This window comes from Zingiber officinale, chromosome 11A (genome assembly GCF_018446385.1).
Source record: "Zingiber officinale cultivar Zhangliang chromosome 11A, Zo_v1.1, whole genome shotgun sequence".
Classification (NCBI taxonomy): domain Eukaryota; kingdom Viridiplantae; phylum Streptophyta; class Magnoliopsida; order Zingiberales; family Zingiberaceae; genus Zingiber; species Zingiber officinale.
The window spans coordinates 74,663,121-74,685,150 of record NC_056006.1 but is presented as its reverse complement, the minus strand read 5'-3'; the positions used below and the strand labels follow the sequence as shown (position 1 = coordinate 74,685,150).

The following is a 22,030-nucleotide window of genomic DNA, read 5'->3' as shown; positions in this document are numbered from 1 at the left end:
TAATAAAAGGAAAAGAAAGATAAGATGCTACCACTGTAATGAAGAATGGCACGTGAAAGACAACTGTCCTAAATTGAATAACAAGGAGAAGAACAAGAAGCTAGTCCAGACCAAGTATAATCTAAAAGCGACATGGGATGAAACATCATCCGAATCGGAGATAGAAGCCCTCGCCAGACTTGAGCTAGTGGTAAGTCACCAAGAAGATGAAGATAAAGCAAGCTCATCCAAAATGAGCATCGAGAGTATTGATGAAGGGGGAGCAACATCGGAAGAAAGCAGCACTTCAGGGGAGCTTCAGATTACGGGATCGACAAGGTAAGTCAGGTACGGTCTCTTCCTCCTGACAAGTTATTTTAGTTTGTAAAAATATTATCAAAAAATTATCGTAAGTTAGAAAAAGAAAATAAGGAATTAAAATTAACCTTAGATAGTTCTTGTCGATTAGAAGACTTCGACAACGTAAAAATAGAAAAATGACAAATTAAAAATAGAAATAGAATATTTTAAAAATCATGCATGCTCAAATGATCAAAATATTAGGAGATATAATAGTTTAAACTGGTATTTTAAATACCATAAGGGTCAAATTAGGAAAATATCACAGAAATACATTCCAAAGAAATTTCTAATTAATTATGTAGGAAAGAACCTATTTTAGGTTCTAAAATCATATTTAGATTAATTTTTTTTGGCTTGCAGACAAAAAGTTAAATATTTAATATCTTTAAAAGGTTTTGTCTAGAAAGTGATTGTTGCTCCAATATCCAAGAAGATCTAGTGCATCGTCACAACCTGGAAGTCAATTATTGAAATAAGTGTTTAATTGACTAACTGTTAAGCAATTAATTGTTATAAAAATATTTTCAAATGTTTGTCAAAAAATTTGTTAAAAATTATTTAAAAGTTAATTTTTTTGAGAACTTTATCACTTAACTGTAAAAAAAAATTAAATATTAAAATTTTCTGAATGTTAAATTTTTTAGAAAAAATTTTTTAACGATAATTTCAACTTTATATGAAATTTTTTTCTTCCTTAATTATGTTTAAAAAAATTTGAAGCTTAAACTTTAATATTTTTTTTAATTGTCCCTTAGACTTTTTATTATTGTTAAGTAGAATTTTTTTAACGTACCCTATTTTTAATGTGATCAAAAGGAGGAATAGTAAAGATTAAGTCTAGGGGGACGGTAGTACAAATTTTAATTTTTGTACTTGTAAAAATCCAGATTAAGTCTAGGGGGAGGGTAGTACAATTTTTATTCTTGTACTTGAATTTTTTTTTTTTTATAACTGTTACTTTTTTATGGTTTTACCCTAACTTAACTTGGGGTTTGCTCACATCAAAAAGAGGGAGACTGTAAGTACCTCGTGATAGTTTTGATGTGATCAACCAAGTAAAGTTAGACCCTCTTGATATTTAACCCCTGTGTCTAAGTGTGTAGGAACTTAGGAACACGGGAAGTCGCATAAAAGACGCAGCTAGAGAGAAAGACGGCATAGGAGAGACCCGATAGACTCGATGCGTCTGAGGTACGAGGTGCTGTGGAAGAGTATGGGGGCGAACGAGGAGGCGCATGGCGTTTCCGAGGGACGATAAATCAGAGCGGAAGTTTGCTCGAAGGTCGAAAAATGGGTTCAGGTGAGCCCTATTTTGAATGGCCAAAATCACCTAAGCGAGTAAAGCCGGAGCACAAGACCTGAACCAATGTGAGCGGAACCAGAGCAGAAGGTCGGGACAAAAAGTCAACAGAATGTTGACTTTTTGAATCTGGGCACCCGAACTTGGTCCGGGCGCCCGAAGAATGATTGTATCCGAAACGTGATGTAACGTGTTCTACTGTGACGGGGATAAAAGTTTATCCCCCAGGTGCCTGGAACCCTTCCAAGCACCCCGACCAAGGCTCTAAATACAACCCTAGTCCCAGAAGCTAAAATAGAACACTTGTAATCATTTCTTTTTCGATTTAGCTTTGTAATTAAGTGCTTCAACTGCTGTAAGAGACTTCTCCGCCTACACTTGAAGGAGAATATGATTAGTGCTTTAGAGTCTTGGATTAACAACCTTCCCGGTTGTAACCAAGTAAAAATCATAGCCTCTTGCTTTCTTTAATTAGTCTCTTACTTTTAATGCAAGTGTTAGATTTATTAAATCTGTAAAAGTTCGAGAAAATTTTTTTTTTATTTTTATTGTGCATGCTATTCACCCCCTATAGATGGTCGCTAAAGGGACCAACAGTCTACCCTTGGTAGTGTTAAAATGACCAAGTAAAGGTCATTTACCTCTTAGATCGAAATGTCAGCAACCCACCATTGATGGTGTCATTTCATTCGGCGGTTATGAATTCTTACATTAGTCACACATTAATGCATCCGTTTAAGTATTTAGCAAGCAAAAGAATTATTCACGTGATAAAATACTAGTGGTTGTTGTTCCACTTAGGCAAATTATCCTGACCAATCGACATTCGACTCAATATATCATGCTTGCACATGAATCAACTTGGTTCAATACAATTCCAACCTTGAATTTGTACCCTTCTATAGACCTACACGTGAGAAAGTGTCTCTCCCCTTATATTTGTTCTTAATATCAATACTTATGAATCAATAGAAAATAACAAGAGTGTTTTATCGAACCATGTAGGTAAGTTTTTAAAATTACCAAATCGCATAAGATTGTTTTAAATTACTAATTCATGTACTCATTTCTAATTTTACCCCTATCAGTCGATTAATTTTTTTTCATCTGTCGAATCGATTGTATTTTGTATCAAAACGTCAAATTTTTAAGCAAATCAATCAACTGATTTGCTTTTTTTTTTATAATTTTTTTTATAAAAATCAATTTTAAGTAAAATTGATTGATGAACCAAATGACCTCAGATTGATATGAAACTAATTTCTATATATTCATCTACCTCTCCTTATATTCATGCCCTCAAATACCAATATGACCCAATATATTAAAAGTAATAATTTTTTAAATAAGAAAATATTTAAAAAAATTTAATTCATGTTTAAATAATCATTGCTCTCAATATATTATGTTAAATTAGTATTTAAGAGCATGGATATAATCAGGAGAGGTAGATGAATACACAAGAACTAGTTCATATCAATCCAAGGTCATTTGATCCATCAACCGATTTTGCCCAAAATCGGTTGATGGACCAAATAACCTCAGATTGATATAAAATTAGTTCCTGTGTATTCATCCAACTCTTTTGATTATATCCATATCCTTAAATACCAATTTGACCTAATATATTAAGAGCAATGATTTTTTAAACATGAATTAAATTTTTTAAATATATTTTTTATTCAAAAAAACATTGCGCTGAATATATTAGATCAAATTGGTATTTGAGGGTATGGATATAATTAAGAGAGATAAACAAACACATAGAAACTAGCTTCATGTCAATCCGAGGTCGTTTGGTCCATCAGCCAGTTTTGGGTAAAATCGGCTGATTGACCAAACGATCTTAAATTGACATGAAATTAGTTCCTATGTGTTCGTCTACCTCTCTTGGTTATATTCATGCTCTCAAATACCAATTGAGTCACCCAATATATTGAGAGTAATAATTCTTGTATATGAATGTATTTGAAAATTTTAATTCATAAATCGGCTGATCGATCAAAAAATCTCATATTGCTATGAAACTAATTCCTATATGTTTAGTTACCTCTCCTGATTATATCCATTCCCTCCTATGTCAATTTTAATTCATGTTAAAAAAATTATTACTTTCAATATATTAGGTTAAATTGGTGTTTGAGAGCATGGATATAATCATGAGAGGTAGATGAACACATAGGAAGTAATTTTATATCAATCCGATGTCATTTGGTCCATCAGTCAATTTTGCCCAAAATCTACTTAATTTTGGTCCATTAGTTGATTTTGGGCAAAATCGGTTAATGCACCAAATGACATTGGATTGATATGAAACTAGTTTCTATTTATTTGTCTATCTCTCCTGATTATATCCATACTCTAAAATATCAATTTTTTGACCCACTATATTGAGAGTAATGATTTTTTGAATACAAATTATTTTCTTGTTAAAAAAACTATTTCTCTCAATATATTGAGTGAAATTGATATTTGAGAGCATAGGTATAATCAAGAGAGATAGACGAACACATATGAATTAGTTTTATGTCAATCTGAGATCATTTGGTCTATCAACCGATTTTGATTTATGGACTAGATGATCTCAGATTGACATAAAACTAGTCCCTATGTGTTCGTCTATATCTCCTGATTATATCCGTATCTCAAATACCAATTTGACCCAATATATTGAGAGAAATAATTTTTTAAACATAGATTAAATTTTTTAAATATTTTCTTATTCAAAAAATCATTGTTCTTAATATACTGAGTCAAATTATCGTTTGAGAGCATTAATATAATCAAGATAGGTAAATGAATATATAGAAATTAGTTCCATGTCAATTCAAGATGGTTTAGTTTATTAATCGATTTTACTTAAAATTAATTTTTATAAGAAAATTTTAAAAAAATCAATTGATTGATTAAAAAAAATCAGTCAACTGATTTACTAAAAAATTCGACTTTTTGATATAGAATATAATTGATTTAATTGATAAAAAAAATCAGTCAGTAGATATAAAATTAAAAATGAGTATATGATTTAGTAATTTTAAAATTATCATACGTAATCCTATGATTCAATAAAAAATTAAAATAATAAAAATATTTTACAACTCTTAGAATGAGATTAAAAATCTCATTCACGATGAATCTTCTTCACTCTCGGTATCTTTTTCATTAACATATATCCAACATTTCTTCCTGGAAGTAAATTGGACTTGCTCAGCCAACTCCAAATACTTTTAGGCTCCGTTTGGTATGCATGATAGGATAGAATTGGGTTGATTAGGATAGGATTAAAGGTAGGATAAATAATCCCTCTTGAGGCCAAGGTATTATGAATCCTACCTCTAATCATCCATAATCCTACCTCTAATCAACTCTACCAAACGCTTGATTAAAAACTTTTTGAAAATATAATCCTATCCTATCATGCATACCAAACGGAGCCTTAATGGAGTAGGAAAGGTGATTGATTTGACCAAGTCAAGGGCTTTCCTACGTCGGATTCCTGTTGACGTCAAGATCATCAACCTCCTCGTCAAAACTCACTTCCATATTCATCCGAGTCGCCTTCGTTGATAAGTCCGATCCCTTCTCCTCTCCGTGCCTTCTCCATCCCTTCAATCAGAATAGCTCACAAGGCGATGGAAGGACATAGGAGAGCCGATAGCTCCACAGCCAACAGGCCCCGGAAGTACATCGACGACGATCAGGGAAAGTCGGCAGATGCACAAGGCGGTTTGGCAAACGGCAGGCCGCGCGCAGCCGCCGCCGCCAACGCCCGCCTCGCCCAGATGATGATGCGAGTCAAATCCGCAGCAGAGTACGACGAGGAGGAGCACGATCCCATCCCCTCCATCGTCGGCGGCGGAAGTTCTTACCGGAACGGATCACCACGACTGGCCTCCTTCAGGGGCTCCGGCGGCGGTGCTTCGACGCTGGCAAGGAACCCGTCGTCTCTGGTAATTTGCCTCGTCAACTCCTGTTTCTGGTTTTTTATATATTTAATATTAAAATTGCAATTAATGTATATTGGTAATAATTAATACCAAATTCTCGATATAATTTAAGTATCGAATTTTCGGTTGGTGCGAATGAGTCGGCTGTGAGCGGACAGCAAACTTATCAAGTCCGTTCATAGCTGGACTTGAAGACCAATAATCAAGTCTTGCTGTCCCTCCCAAGTCACGGTTCGGCTCATTCACCTACGTGTCTCGTGTCAGTGAATCTGAATCCGACGCCCCTTGGCAAAAGCAGTAGCGGATGCCCCGTCTGATGCACCCAATCCCGCAGCCCGCCAAGATCCCGTTCCGTCGTCCTCGGTTATCCCGATTCCGCGTTTAATACCCCGTCGAAGTCCCGACCCTTTGTATCGCTCCCGTTTCTTGCTCCGCCGCCTTCAGCGGTTCCGCCCCCTTTCTCCGATCCAGCCCCCTTCAACTCTAGCCGTCGGAAATTCCCGTCTTCGTTGGAGTGTAGCGGTGATGGACCGGATGCGGGCCGGCAGCCCGGCATACTCGCGGCAGGGAAGCGGGGCGTCAAGCGGGTCGGGATCCTCTTCGCCGGGCTTCTCGCCTGGGCACAGCCGTTCGGTCTCTGCATCCAGCTTATCCGGTATCAGGCGGACCCAGAATCTTGCAGCAAAGGCTGCCAGCGCTCGCCTAGCCCAGGTCATGGCGACTCAGGCAACCGATGACGAGGATGAGGATGACCTTGTCTTCGCCTCCGGATCCGGCGTTGTTTCGGGGATTCGGTATGGCTTGCCGAGGCAAGTGGGAGGCAGTAACGGCGGCGTCGGTGCGGCCGCAAGTAGCCCCTCGTTGCTTGGGAGATCGGCCAGGTCACCCTCGCCTGCGGTAATTATTGGTCTTCTCGATCAAATATTCATGCAATTTCTTTGCTTAGGTGTTCAGTTACATGATCGACTCCACCCAAATCTATATTTTCGATTATTTCATTCTTGGATGGCAAATTCAACTGGATATTTTTCAGTTTCTCTTGGGTATAGGAGTTGTTGGACGATTTATCTGATTCCTAATTTTCTCTATCTCTGGATCCACTATGATTCATTTTTGGCAATTATTTTCTTCTTTTCATTTGATAAGATGATCAATTGGCTACACTTTGCCTTTATACGAATTGTCTGACTTATCGAATGTTCTTGAATGTTGTAAAATTGTTCATACGGTCTATGGATTTAATAGTCTTAAGGATAAGGAAAGAAATATTCAGATAGATAATAGTGTTGAACAATAGTAATGTTTACTGAATAACACTGGATAATGTTGCAGGTTTGACATATCGTTGCCATTTCAGTCATCATCTTTTTTGATAATTATTATATGCATGAATGAAGTATAACTAGTAAAGTTTAGAACTGTAAATTTGATTGCTAATTATTGGAGTCCAAGGATAAAGGTTTTCTAATCTTCCAAAGAACTGGACATGAAATCAGTGTTTGTATTACTGAATGCTATTGTAAACAGTTGGATGTAGTATAGTTACATTTACAAATTTGTTAAGAAAGGTGGCTATTCTGTAAGATTGTGATAATAAACTTTGATGTTTTGGAATTCTTTTACTTAGATACTTATGGATCATATCATATGGCTAATTTTGTGTTTCTACAACTTAATAGTTAGGTAGGAATTTTGTAGAGTCTGTCTCAGCAAATCGCTCTTCGTCAGTTGGGAGGACAACATTACCAGGTCGTATGACACCAATGGTGCCCCCAGCCAAAACAACAGCAAGGAGCCCATCTCCAATTCCTGCCATAGAGCCTCCTGTGAACAAGCGAATAGGTAAAAGGTAAGAATAGAAAGTACATGTTGTGAATGACATCTGTAGTTATTTTGAAAAGTTTCATCTACTCTTACCCAATCAATTTTATCCATTCTTATGCACTATCTTACTGCTAATAATCGCTTTAGAAAATTGTCATGTAAAAATCTTATCCGTGACCGTGCATTATCTCACTGCCAAACCCAGAAAGTTTATTATAGAACTCTTTTTGGTTCTCTTGAACTGTTAACATATTTACAGATTCCCAGAGATGGGGATGGGGCCTCGGAACCCTAGAGAACCAAGTGATCGGAGTGAGGCTTTTGCTCTTCAGGACAAGGTGCTTCACCTTAATTGTTTATAGCGTTTCAGTTGATGACATTTTTAAATTATTTCTCGAAGAGGACATTGCTATAAACATATTGAGATTCCCTCTACTCTTAAAATCCTTAATCCTTATATCAAAATTGGAGGTCATTTAGTTAATAAACTCACTTTTACTAAATGCAGCTTGACATGGTAGAAGAAGAGAATTACAGCCTTCTTGAAAAGGTTTGCAGTTTGGTCAAAGTTTCACTAAAAATGTCCAGTTTTTCATCTACTTTTCTGATGTTCCGTATTGTCAAACAGCTACAACTTGCTGAAGAGAGATGCCAGGAAGCAGAAGCCAGGTCTAGGGAGCTAGAGAAACAGGTTTGTAGTAAAATCCGCTGCTGTTTTCATTATTGATTAATTGACATTTCTGCTGATATATGAGTAAGGTTTAAAATCTTGACCCGTACTAAGGTTTCAGTTCTAATCCGGAACGATACGATTTCAGTATCGTATCATGCTGTGCCGATACGGTTTTGGTATTTTTTTTATATATAGTAATTATTAAATAAATATGTTTATGATGTATAATTTAAAAATAAGTTGTATATTGATTTTATATAAGTTCTTCATTATTGAACAACTTAATATTGTTAAAAAACAATTAAATATAGATTTCTTTAAAGAAAATTAATCTATCAATAACTCGAATTAAAATTGATATGTCATAATATGTGACCTTACTAATACCAAAAGGAGTGGCGTGAATCAAGCTTTGGCTCTTGCAACTCTATAGTTCTCCAACGCCCAAATTAAATAATCATAATTATATAAATTATTACAAAGATGCTATTTTATATATAACAATTATATAAATTAACTATTTATTTAATTAATTAATTTAAATAATATATATTTTAAATAGTAAAAAAAATCATAACATCGATTAAGCAGTAAAACAAAAAAATACAAAATAATAAAAAAATATTAGAATATAAATCTAATTTATTAGAATTTTTACATAAAATTTAAAATAATACAAAACAATAAAAAAAATTAGAATATAAATTTGAATTATTATAATTTTTTAATTTAATTATTTTTAAATGAAATTTAAAATATTAAAAAATAAATTTTCAGAATATTAGTTAATAAATTTTTTTTTTAAAATAATTATAAATATATATTTTTATATATTTTATTGGGATAATTTAATTAGGATTTATAAAAATCTCTTCGAAATATCACACCTAATTGGAGAATTGTTTAAATTAATTAAATTGAAAAGGGATTTTTGGAACATCGCGGGGGGTTGGGGTGTCTGGCGGGCGCTGAAGGTGTCACGGGCGGTGTTTGGCAACACTGAAGGTGTGGGAAGCTTTCGATAGCGCTAGAAGCGTCCCGCAACCCCTTCGGCACTGCCTGCGATGTATCTGGGATGTGGTCCTTGTGCGAAGCGTGGTCGGATGCATTCGGGACGCCTTCGGGCCGTTTGCGAAGAGGGAAAGCATACCTGTCCGGAGAGTGGTCGTTGTGCTGCCTCGTTGCCGCTTGCCATTGCCTCGCCATTGCCTCCCTGTCACGTCGCTGCTACTCGCTCAATTCCTCTGTCGAGCGTGATGCACGCGAAATTATCGCCTGTGGGGTGCCGGTTTTGCTCCCGTCACGGAAGTAAAAACTATCCATGCCGCCAAGCACGGAACGGTATTTCACTCCTTTCACTCCTTATATGAGTAACATGGCTGTGAATTTCATTTCCCTAAACTCCTTTTCTTTTTATGCCAGCTATATATAAGTTTGTTTCTTGATTAAATTGCCAGTGACCTTTTATGTTATGTTCTTGCCATTGTTGAGCATGAAGGCTATTTGTTAGTGTTGAGCCCTGCCACAAAGCTCATGCTTTTGGGATAACCACCATGACAACAGTGCACAGATGCTATTGTTCTTATTTTGTTTCACTGGCCATCCACCCAGTATGTCCTATTCTGTAAAAACCATCTATCTTTAGTTTGCATCTGCCATATCTCCACAGTTTGATCTTAATTTAGTTTGATTCTAAGGAAACATATGACGGTAATTCAATTCTGAGGGATGTGCACCAGCCCTTGTCTGATTGTATTTTCCATACATTATCCACATCATTTGGTACTTAATGAGATTCAGAATTATGATACAATAACTTACTAGATTCACCAAAATTGGATATCTTAATATATATTTTGCAGAATTTGGTAACAATATCCAATATAGGAACTAATCTAGATAGGTCTTTCAACACCTTATTTCCTAAAATATGTTGGCTAATGATGGTGTTGGTGTTCCACTCATTAGCTCAATGTTTGAGTACCACACGTGCGTCACTTCTTCTGGAAGTAGATGAAGGGTCCCAGTAACACTGATCTTTAATAAACACAAAATAATTGAAATAAAATATCAAAGTGCTTGAGTTTGGTAGAGGGTTAAGCTAGTCTATTTTGATGATCCAGCTTTTCATGGATAATGAATCTGTGATCATGTAGGAGGTGATTATCAATCATTAGGTGGTGCAGATCCTTTGTGCATTGGACTGGCGGTGGATTTGATCTGCAGGTCTGCAGACTGGAGTTGCAAAAAACAGCTCTTGGTTTTCAACTTTGATCTGAAGAATTTTTATCCACTTCAAAGAGCATCACTTAAAATCTAAAGAATAGAAGTGGATATATTTTTTTTTATAAAAATAGACCTAATGACTTGAATAATGTTGGCTGTGGTAATGGAACTCCATTGAGTTGACCACCAAATAGTTGAAGATACTGCTCTTGTGGCTTGTTGTAAAGTTAGCACTGCTTAGATATATCTTTGCATGCTGAATATTAACATTGATTGTTGCAAATTTTTTTCTTGAAAAAGTATGTTCAGTCCTCTCCTGTTCAACCTTTCTCTCCTAAAATATGCAAGATTGCATCTCCCATTTTCTTTTCTCAACTGTTAGTCATACTAGTTATTACTAAATATGTAGGTTGCTAATCTTGGTGAAGGGGTATCTTTGGAGGCCCGTCTACTGAGTAGGTAAAAGTTTATCAGAGATTAATTCAATTTCAACTATATCCTTTTCTTGTGCTGATACTAATGCCTATTCTATCTTTCAGGAAAGAAGCAGCACTGCGCCAAAGAGAGGTAATTGTGGATTGTGATTTTAGAAACTGTATCAAATGTTGAGGCAAAAATAGGCTCATATGAGCAGTATTTTTTATGTGTACAGATGGTAACGCCTTTTCTATCTCTAGAAAAGTTCTTATGAATAAACTTAGGCTCATTGTACATAAATGCTTCATTAGCTATGTGAATTACATACCAATTAGTTGACACAACTCAGCTCTTAGTGCATATATTCCTTAGAACATGTAGGCATTTAGTGCTGTCATTCTAAATAAATTGGTAGTCAGTTAAAGTTGATTGGATAACTATTGTTCACCAAAACTTGAGCCATTAGAAAAGGGACCAATGTATATTTGTATTGTTAACACTCATCATGTGTGGTGACTGGTGAGGTACTTGACTTGATCGCTGTGCCCCCGACCCCCATATAATGAATGTAGTTTTTTTTTTTTTTCGTTAACAGCTTCTGCTATGATGCCATTTGAAAATTGATTAGCTCTGACCAATTTTCCCAATTATTATGGTAGAGTATAAGTTAGTAAACCTGTAAACTTGGACAGCAGTCCTGAAAACTCAATAAAGATTCTCTCTGTGGTACCTACATGCGTTTACTGCCTTGTTAGAGTCTGATAAGCACACTAAAATGCTTGATTTGGTGAATTCAGGACGCTATTAAGTCTGCAATAAGAGAGAAGGATGAAAATAGCGAGGAGCTAACTGCTCTTAGACAGCAAGTGGAGGTTTAAATAGAATTCTCTTTTGATGTTATATGTAGTTCTTTTTATACTGATTTTGTTAGCCACTTCATTTTTCATTTTCTGGTGTTCTGCCTGATATGAACTTTGAAATAGTCTGCAAGGGATGAAGTTGCAACCATAATGGATCAATTCAAGGGTGCGGAATTGGAAATAAATGCATTAAGCGCCATGACACAAAGAATGGTCTTAAGCCAAGAAGAAATGGTTTGCTTTTTAGTACATCAGTTTTCCTAAGATATTGCCAACTGAATCAAATAAATATTATCATATGTGATTGCTTATTTATAGGAAGAGGTTGTTCTCAAAAGGTGTTGGCTTGCTCGATATTGGGCCTTAGCTGTTCAACATGGTGATTACGATTTCTTATCATATTTAATATTGTGTGCCAGCTTATTTTTAGTTTTGTATTACAATATCTCATGATGGGACTCTCTCCAATATTGGTCATGCATGTTTGTTAGTTTATTTTTTTGAGGTGCGTTATGCATTTGTTTTATTGGTTGGTAAAGTGTGTACTCAAATCAAGGAAGGTCATGCTATGTTGAATCACAACATGAGCTCAACTTAAATATGATCATTTCATTGGTGTATTATCTCAATGATTCATTATCCAGGAATTGACTAATAATCCTGAATATCCGACTATCTACCGCATGAAAAAGATTTAGGGGTGTCGTCGAGAATTGAATCATTAGTAATCGAGGATGGATGGGATTGAGGATATCACCTTAAAAGTAATATTTGTAGTTGCATATTTTCATGAATAAATCAAAATTTCCTTTTTACCCTAGGAAAATAAGAGAAAAAAATGATGAGAGAGTGAGAGAAAATATGATGAGAGAGAATGAAGAGAGTGTGATGAGAGAAAATGAGAGAGTGTGATAGGAGAGAGTGATGATGAGAGAAGATATGTGAGAGAAAATTTGATGTGGAGAGAGTATGGAGGGATGGGAATGAAGAGAGGATGTGAAATATGAGAGAAAATAAAGAGAAAAAGAAGAGATGAGAGTGAAAGAGAAATGGTGAGAGAAAGTGTGTGGAGAAAAGAGGCAAGAGGATAAGGTAAGGTGTGAGTGGAGAGAAGTTGAGGAGTGATGAAGAAGATTGAGTGAGAGAGAAAGGATTAGGTATATGAGGAGGAGAAGTGGATGAGAATGAGAAGTGTGAGAGGGATGGAGATGAAGAGAAAGTATGGATGAGAGATACAATAATGAAAATGAGAAAAAGAAAGAGTGCGGAAGAGAAGAGAGAGTGAGGGAGAAAGTATGAGAGAGAAAGTGTAGAGAGAAAAAAGAAAAGAGGAAAGAATGTGATAGGAGAGATTAAGGAGAGAGAAAGTGTGTGATAAAATGATGAGAGAGAAAATATGATGAGAGAGAACAAGGAGAGAGAAGTGATATGAAAGAAAAAATAAATAAATATATTTTGATATTTGATATTAAGGGAGAAAATTTTAATTTTAGGTCAAGGATATTTTTGGAATAAGGGAATATTTTGATTGATGAAAATAGGGTAATGACTCATTGAATGGGAGGTACATGAGAATGAGTTATTACCCAATTTCAAGGATTCATTCCCTTATTTGTATTCCTATTCCTATAATCTAAACATTAACAATGACAATCAATGATTTCCATTCTCATTCCCCACTCCTATTCCCCTAAACCAAACGCCCTCTTAGTATCCAAAAATTGATGAGGTCCTTAATATCCAATTTGATTTTTTAGGCACACTGTTGGGCAATCATTTGTCATCACATTTAGATTTATGCTTTAATCATTGCCTCAAAATGTATCTGAAATTTATGACCCAAAAAATTTATCCGAAATCTCAAATTTAAATCAGCTTGTTGAGCATGATCTATCAAATCATGTTTCCTGAAGGATTCTAGTTATGCATCAAGTGGAGTGAAGGATGATTAACCTTGAAAGCCGAAAATATATATTGATACTAGATAGACATTAACCTTTAGTTTTAAGTGATATATCACAGTAGCCTAGGTTTTAGACAATAGTAGTTGGCATGGATATTTGTTGCAGATATTTGTGGTCATTGCTGATGATCTCTACATAATTTGAATTTGTTATGTCAACTTAAACAGTTTGGGTGATCGGTTTGGAGAATCCATATTAACTTAATGTTATTAAATAATTAGACTAAGGCCTCAAATCGTCCTGATATGTTTATAGTTAGACTCCACCCTGTATATATGATACGCGCTGAAATGTGCACTCTCTATGAATTTGATATATCTTAGTTATGCCTGTCGTATTAGGTCAATATCATCTTCCATCATCAAAATGCCATGCTAATCCTGATTATTTGAGGTCATTCCAATGGATCACTTCATTAAATTTTATGAAATGTTTTATCAGTAGTAACATTCATTTCTCTTAAATCACCTTCAATCATGTTAAGGGAATTTCTTTGGTCTCCTTGTTACTTTGCTTTCAACTAAATTAGATTTGAATGTTACAAAGTTCCTCTCCTGTATCTTTGACTGGATTTGCTTTCCTTACTTTATGAACTGATTGATGGGTTTGCCAAAGATTTCTTTTTGCCCTTCACAATGTTTCATGTTTTGCTCATTATGCAAGTACAGATCATTTTGTTGCAAAACATTTCCATTTCACAAGGAATTAGCATAGTAATCACTCTTTGATAATTCATATTTTATTTTTGCAAAAAAACATTAAAAAACTAATTTTCATTTCCTCATGCTACTAAAGCACCTAAATAGCGTTTGTATTCATAAAGCTTCATTCTCTTGAGATTATTTTCTTTTGGTACAGACTGATCTTTACTGCTTTATTTGTGAATTATAAGCCTGTTGAACGTACAGGAATCTATCCAGAGATTGCAGCAGCCAAACACGAGTACTGGTCATCATTAGCTCCTATACCTCTTGAAGTGGTCGCCTCTGCAGGTCAAAAAGCAAAGGATGAGTTTTGGAGCAATGGTGTGACAAGATATTATAACCGCCTGAAATATTGTATAGAATTATCCACATAGACCAAGATTATTTATATTTGCTTTTGTCTAGCTTTTAATGACTCTGAGAAGAGAAATAAACTGGGTCGTGCTGCAAGTGATGCAATGGCTGAAGGTAACATTGAAAGCATGCTAGCAGTAGAAAAAGGTCTAAGAGAACTTGCTTCTATAAAGGTCTTATTTCACCTTGAGTCTATTAATTTCTTTATTTTATTTTTTCTTTTAGGAGAGCCTGAGGACTAAGTTCTTTATTATGCATGCAAATCCACTATTGTTTCATTCTTTTCATTTATATTCATACTCATGGATTTGTGTATGATTTTGTGGATAATCAATTTTTAGGTTGAGGATGCTGTCATTCTTGCACTTGCTGAGCATCGGCGTCCTAATTTACTTCGGCAATCAACACCAGGTTTGTTTATGCACATTTTGCATGAGCATTCCTTCAATGGTAAATTTGACTTTGCACATATCTTGTTAGATTAGTTTGCAAATTCTATTGAATTTTTTTATGTTTATTCTAGCTAAATGTAGATGAGAAATCAGTTCTTTGAATTGTAATGTGAAAATGTATAGAAGGAATCCCTTCATTTTTAGATTCGGTACTATTTTCCATAATTGCGATTAAAATTTATCTTGTTTAAGTGGATAACATTTGTGCATAAATTTTCTACCCATAGCACCTCCAGTGCCAGCTTGTAAGATTTGTGTATGACCTTTTGAAAAAATTGTACCATTACTCTTGGTTGTTAATACTATCTAGTACTCATGATACACTTCCTGAAAATATCCTTTTTCTTCATGGCTAAGACAATCTTTTTCCTTTTTGTATGTGCAGATTTTAAATCACCAGGCAATCCTAAATTCATGGAAGCATTTGGTAGGTTTTAAGTTCTATTGTATATGCAAATGATTCAGAATTTCGACAACAGTACTATTAAGATGTTTTATCTTTTTTGAATTTTATAGGACAAATGCCTTGAAGGCCTTTGGTTCTAAAACATGGCTTTTTAAAATAACTGAAGGGGTGAAATTCCAAATTTATTTCTTAAACAACATTAGGATTATAAAAAACAAAGATAAAAAATGTTACAGAAATCATGTAGAACAAGAACAAAAGTGTTCTAGGGATAGTTTTGGTAGTTTGGTTTATCTGGGCATTCATATTGAGTCCTTGAAAATGGGGATTTTAGTATTTTGAAACAAAAGGGATGATTTTGGCATTTTTCCAGTTTCATTTGTGCTTACTCAAGCAATTTCTGTACAATTAATTTGCTGTAGAAGTTGTATAATTTTGATCAAAGTTCACTTAGACATGTTATTTATTCTGTATACACTTTGCCTACTTTAATTTGTTGGTTTACATGGTAAGATTGCTTTCTTTCTTAACAGAACTAAGCCAAGAAGAGATGGAAGATGTCTTGTTTAAGCAGGTTAATCCATCAACTTCTCATTTATTTTTTGAGCATTCCTTTTCAGTGATAACTTTTTATTTTAACTTCATATTTTGTTACCAGGGTCACTGTTTATTAGATTTTTTTTTGTTCTCTTTCGTTATTATTGTTGTTTAACCAGTGGTATTTTCTAACTAATTGCAGTCATGGCTCACATACTTTTGGCGAAGAGCAAAAACCCACAGTGTAGAAGAAGATATAGCAGACGACCGGCTGCAATTTTGGATAGATCGCATGGGCCAATCACCAACTTCTCATGACGTTGTTGATGGTACAATTCCACAGGAGCTGTTTCTTTTCAGTTAAAAAAGTACACGTATAGTTGGGCTTATTGCATCAAACATAACCTAGCAAAGCTAATTACAACAACAAAGATCAATTAGGCTTAGATGTCACAGAGTTGAGTTGAGAGATTGTTATTACTGCTGCAACAGTTTGCATTGAATATCCATGTCTAAAGAAGTTTAGGAAAATATTATCTTATGGTCCTCAAAGCAGAACTATCACACCATATATAAAGATTCATACATACCAATCAACAATTAAATATCCTTCGGGCACTAACCACTAGTACAATTCTATCAACTCCTGGCACTCACTCATGCTGGTATACAGGTAAACATAAAATAGAAAGAACCCGCCCATAAAAAATGAAAGGACACCAAGAGAAAATTTTGATGTTTTATTCCATAGGGGAGAATTATTACAACAAATGACAAAGCCAAACATGAGATTAGTAACTAAATACTTCACATGGAATGGAATTATATCTGATACAGAAATAGTTATAACTCGTATTCAAGACAATGCATCATTAATCATATGAATTTGATAATCCTTTGAAGGTTCTTATTCAACTTATTTGCTTCCAACTTTTCTTCTTCCTCTCATGTCCAGTGGAACGAGGATTAATAGAGCTGAGGAAACTGGGCATTGAGCAGCAGCTATGGGAAGCATGTCGCAGGGAAATTGATGCCCATCAAAAGCCACCAGCTGATGCAGAAGAAAACTTGTAGCTTGTGATGAATAACAGCATACTTTTATCCAATTCATTTCATGGTTGTTTTTCTCATTCAATCGGTTCGCTGAAATTGATAATAGATGCCATGCTGCCTTTTAATACTTCAAACTGCATCAAGATACCTATCATTCGCACTTCATATAGTAAAGCTTCTGTGTACATAGCATGTAGCATGTAGCATGTGGCATGTGGCAAAAGACAATTACACTCGCCCCCAAGACCCAGGATACTGTGTACATAGCATGCTCATATAGTTGTGTTGTGTGCTTTCTATACATGTGTACGTGAACATTTTTTTTTTAATGTGTATGTGAACGTTCAGTATACAAGTTGTCAACGTGTAATTTCTTTTGTAAAATGGGGTCCAATATGTAAAGCATTTGATTACAGAGGCATCGTATAATCTCCTGGTGAATGAATGTCCACTCGTGTCAGATATATCTCCGCTCGTGCAGTGATTTTGCATTATGTTTGAAATAAACAAGCTTAAGCTGAATTCAATATAGTCGAGCTTAATATCCTGCACTCGAGCTTGTTTATCAAAAGTTTACCAAGCTCAGATCTATTGGAGCTTTTATCAAGGTCAACTAGTCGTGTCCTTGTCAATGAATTAAACTTGATCAGTAATATAGAGTTTGTATAATTTAATATAATTAGAACCATAAACTTATATTATTTGAAATGATTAAGAATTGTTAAATTATAGAATAAAAAATAATAAACACAAAATATATGTGTGCATTTGTTTGTATTCTTGACATATTTGAATAAAAATGAAATAAAATTTTGGCATTCATATTTTTCTAGGTGCTGTTGGACCTTGGTTCTTTGGGCATACTGATATCATCGTAACTGAAAGAAATTGCAGTAACTGACAGTATCAAGCATACAATCAAGCCGATTTAAATACGTTTCTAAAAAGTTTCAATGTCTGTTACAAAGCTGTTTTGAACCTCCTAAATACTTAATTCTGAAATAGATCAGAGCTAGGCTTGTTTCAGTTCAATAAGTCCACCTACCTGCAAAACCAAGAAAAAATGTATGGTCATTTCCAGGTGTGGTAGATTAGAGAACCTTCAATTACAATTTTAAACAATGAATTTATATCTTCTTTAAAATTTATTAATCCAATCTGACATAAGGAAGAAGTAAATTATTTTTCTAAAACATAACACTAACATATGCTCTAGTAATTATTCTTCGAGGTGTGATTGAAATTCCTTTCTGCAGCTCATCCATGCAAGAAATGATCAGAAGTTCATTCAGGCAATATAAGTTATGGATAAAGTGCTGAACATTATTACATCAGACAAGAGAACCTCTGGTTGAAATGTTTCTGAACAACCTCTATGTGCAAGAAATCAACTAAATACAAAATGGCACAAATTGTCAGATTAAAAAAATTATTTGTATGGTGAATGATCAGATATACAATTTCATATTAACTCTCAAAAGAAATCAAGAGTATATATATATAAAGTAGGATCTTATTTACCCAGTTCTACATCATCAGCATCAAAACACTTGTTTGGAGAACCCAAGACCAGCATCAGCTTCCATCATATTCGCTTGCCCTAGTTATATAGACCTAAACAGTAGTAAATCGTTTCAAGTAAATGATCAGAAGTGGAAGCTTGCTTATCAGGAACAAGAGCCACATATGACTAACTACGATTCATAAATGAAAGATAAAATCATTGTATGTAAAATAGAAGTATTCACAGTGGAAATTATTAGACATCCTAGATAGTGTTTGGAAAGTACACTAACTGAGCAATCACCTTGAAGGTTGTTGGCTCAGCCAATTGGAATACCAAGGCATCACCATCAACCAATTCATGATATATAGAAAATCCTCTCCATCCTGCACTTAATCCCTTTTTGTGAGCAAGGTATGTAGTGTCGTGTTCTTCTCCATTTTCATCTATCAAAGTAATTGTAGCATCTTTTTTAGGTAAGTACATGTTGCAAAATTGATTGGGAAGGCCCTGTTAAGAAACATTATCCAAAATATTTCAAAACAGCTTCTCGGTGTTTCATCTAGAATCTGATTAAGACACGAATAACAACACAAAGTGTCTTGGAGGATGACAATTACCAGCCAAAATCCACCTGTGGTGTGAGATTGAAGCATAGGCTTCACAAAAGAAGGGAACTTTGAATCGAGTCCAGCTTCAACTTCCTCCGCCTTTGTTTGGGCATACTCCCTGGCCTCATCTGAAGCGTATACTCTGTTATCTAAGTCTCTGCGCTTAAAAAGCCTAGCCATCCCAATAATGAGATACATTAGGGAAAAAGATAGTTGTCAATCAAGGGATATAAACACAAAATCACTAACCTTCTTGGCCTCGCCACAACGTCTGCAGTCACCTATCCAGCCACAAAATGGAAGTTTAATTTGTTTGGAGTAGAACAAAACGAAAATGACAAAAAAAAAAAAAACAATCATTCTTCAGATAATATCAAACATAGGATAATGATCAAGAAGAGAGAGTTGACAACGGGAGCAAATACAATGAACCGAAGAAACCTACTTCCCGATAGTTAGCCTCAGGCAGGTTAGCGACCCTGAGAGACCGGCGTAAGACAGTAGGAGTGCCATCCTGAGAGATCTTTCGCTTGATCTGCTTAGCCTGATTAATGGTGAAGCAGGATCATTCAAAAACAACTTTTTGATCATTTTTTTTAAAAGAGGAAACTGAATCTCCCAAAAGAAACTATTTTACCAATCACAAAAGGCGGAAACCGAATCGCCAATAAGAAAAAGGGAAAGTTGAAAGCGACGGAGAGGGTAGTGCTTCGGAGATGTACCGGGGAGGTTTTAGGGGAAGTCGTCGCGTTGCGGAGGGAGAGGGAGAGGTGGGGAAGGTTGAGCTGCTCCAGCTTCTTCTTGTTCTCCTCGAGCCTCTTCCTCCGCAGTTCCTCGTAGGACGCTGCCTCCGCGGCTCCCATCTCAGCAACGGTTGGAGGTTGAGAGTTGAAACCTGAGAGAGGCGGAGCAAGCGCCCGGTTCCTCGGGAAAAGGGAGGCAGAAAGACCAAAGAAAGATTGTGGAACGTTGCGAGAGAGGGGAACCAGCCGAGGGTTTTTCAGGTTTCAAAATCAAATCCAGCGTGTTTCCTGTCTCGACAGACACATTCACAGGTTTCCCCGCTTCCCCATCTTTAATTTTCCATTTTATCCGTATCGGCCTCTGCTCTGGTTAAACTTCTTAATAAGCCTTTGTTTTTTTTTAATACCATATCAATACCACATATAAAAATATATTATTTTCTCTGTAATAAAAAAAATCTTCATACAACTTTTTATGAGCCCTACATTATAAATTATATATTTTTATTTATTATTTTTTAATTTAATCTCTCTATATAATTTTTATTTAATATTTTAATTAATTATAATTTTTAATTTAATTTATTCATAATTTTTAATTAATTAACTTATGATTTTTAATTTAATTAAATTTATAATTTTCATTTAATTATAGTATTTTTTAATTTATCAAATATATTTATTTCAAAAAGGAAATAAGTACAACTTTAATTATTATTAGTTATTTATGAAATAAAATATTATAATTAAATGTGTGATAATATAATATATTTTTTAATTGGTTTGAAAGTTCTAATATCATCTTATCATTAATTATTGGTTCCAAAAAAAATTAGTTTGATTTTTTAAATCTATTCTTGAACAAAAAATTCCAAATCTTACATCCACAGTCCTTGAAGGTTTTTTTTATTGAGATATTTTAATTTTATAAATCTTCGACATACTTCTAATACTCTAAATGAGCCACTATTTTAATATGACATGGATTAATTTTAGACATAGGCATGTCATCAGACAAAAATTCATTTCATTCTTTAATCAATTCATGGTCGATTATAAATACTATGAAAATATAGGAGAGAAATATAACTCTTTTACTACATCATTTTAAAAATTATTAAGAGTGTAATCGAATCAAGCCAAGTCGAGCTTTTAAATCTTTGAGTTTGACTCGTTTATAATTGAGTCAAACTCGAGATTTATTTAACGATTATATTTATAGTTCACGAACTTATTCAAGTTTTTATCAAATCTAAACGAACTTAATAAATATAAATTTTAAATTTAATTATTTATTAAAAACTAAATTATATATTTAAAGAAAATTATAATATTCTTATTAAAATTTATAATTTTATTTTAATAAATAAATTTAATATATTTGTTTATAAGTAGAGTATAGAATTTATAAATTTAATATTAAAATTATTATTTTTTCTATTTAAAAGTTGAATTATGAACTTACTAACGAACATATTCATGAGCTAATGAATCGAGTATTATGAAGTTTAAATTTAATTTGTTTATCTTAATGAGTCTTATAAAATAAACTTAAATAAATTTTTATCAAATCAAATTTCGAATAGTTTGTGAACGATTTATTTTATTTACTTTTTAAAAATTATCAATATTCATAGATTAATTGGACAAAAGTCAAAATGACACCTTTTTCAAATCATCACTAGTTTTTTTATATAAAAAAGAGTATTTCACATTTCGAGTAGTATTCTTTAGTAATGTTCAATACTTTTTACATTATTATTTTGTGTTTAAATTTTCTATCTAAATTATGAGTTCGGATATAATGTAGCAGCGAAAGTTTTATAAATATTATAATGCATATTTAATATGTTAAAAAAAAATTATATTGTAACAGCTATTATTCATATCTGTTATAACGTGGATGCAATATTATTCACTTATTATTCAAGTTATAGTAATTATAAAACTATAATTATAATAAATATTATAATAATTATAAAATTATAGACGTACTCAATTAATATTCATATTATAATAATTCTAAAATTATTTCTAAAACTATAATTGCTATAACGTCATCGATCGATTTAAAATTTAAACTGACGATAATAATGAAAACAGTATTAAACGA

General features: G+C 34.0%; 2 protein-coding genes across 3 annotated transcripts; one reads left to right on the top strand and one right to left on the bottom strand.

Moving 5' to 3' along the window:
- Window positions 1–5,209: 5,209 nt before the first annotated feature.
- Window positions 5,210–17,504, top strand: LOC122030808 (coiled-coil domain-containing protein SCD2-like). Of its 2 annotated transcripts, none has more exons than XM_042589854.1 (17): window positions 5,210–5,592; window positions 7,269–7,438; window positions 7,673–7,751; window positions 7,922–7,963; window positions 8,042–8,104; window positions 10,722–10,771; window positions 10,852–10,879; window positions 11,527–11,601; window positions 11,713–11,823; window positions 11,908–11,968; window positions 14,462–14,578; window positions 14,663–14,784; window positions 14,953–15,022; window positions 15,449–15,490; window positions 16,003–16,043; window positions 16,209–16,335; window positions 16,962–17,504. In XM_042589854.1, exons 1-17 carry the CDS (start codon window positions 5,275–5,277, stop codon window positions 17,078–17,080), a joined length of 1,635 nt encoding a protein of 544 aa, XP_042445788.1. In that variant the 5' UTR covers window positions 5,210–5,274; the 3' UTR covers window positions 17,081–17,504. The 2 variants fall into 2 exon arrangements, with proteins under 2 accessions (XP_042445788.1, XP_042445787.1); XM_042589853.1 differs by lacking the exon at window positions 5,210–5,592 and adding an exon at window positions 5,895–6,486.
- Window positions 17,505–17,928: 424 nt separating this feature from the next.
- Window positions 17,929–20,192, bottom strand: LOC122032060 (B3 domain-containing protein Os06g0194400-like). Its single transcript, XM_042591312.1, has 7 exons — window positions 19,897–20,192; window positions 19,620–19,718; window positions 19,424–19,455; window positions 19,184–19,346; window positions 18,867–19,073; window positions 18,581–18,673; window positions 17,929–18,104 (listed from the first exon to the last, which is right to left on the bottom strand). Exons 1-6 carry the CDS (start codon window positions 20,035–20,037, stop codon window positions 18,635–18,637), a joined length of 681 nt encoding a protein of 226 aa, XP_042447246.1. The 5' UTR covers window positions 20,038–20,192; the 3' UTR covers window positions 17,929–18,104; window positions 18,581–18,634.
- Between the last annotated feature and the right edge of the window lie 1,838 nt (window positions 20,193–22,030).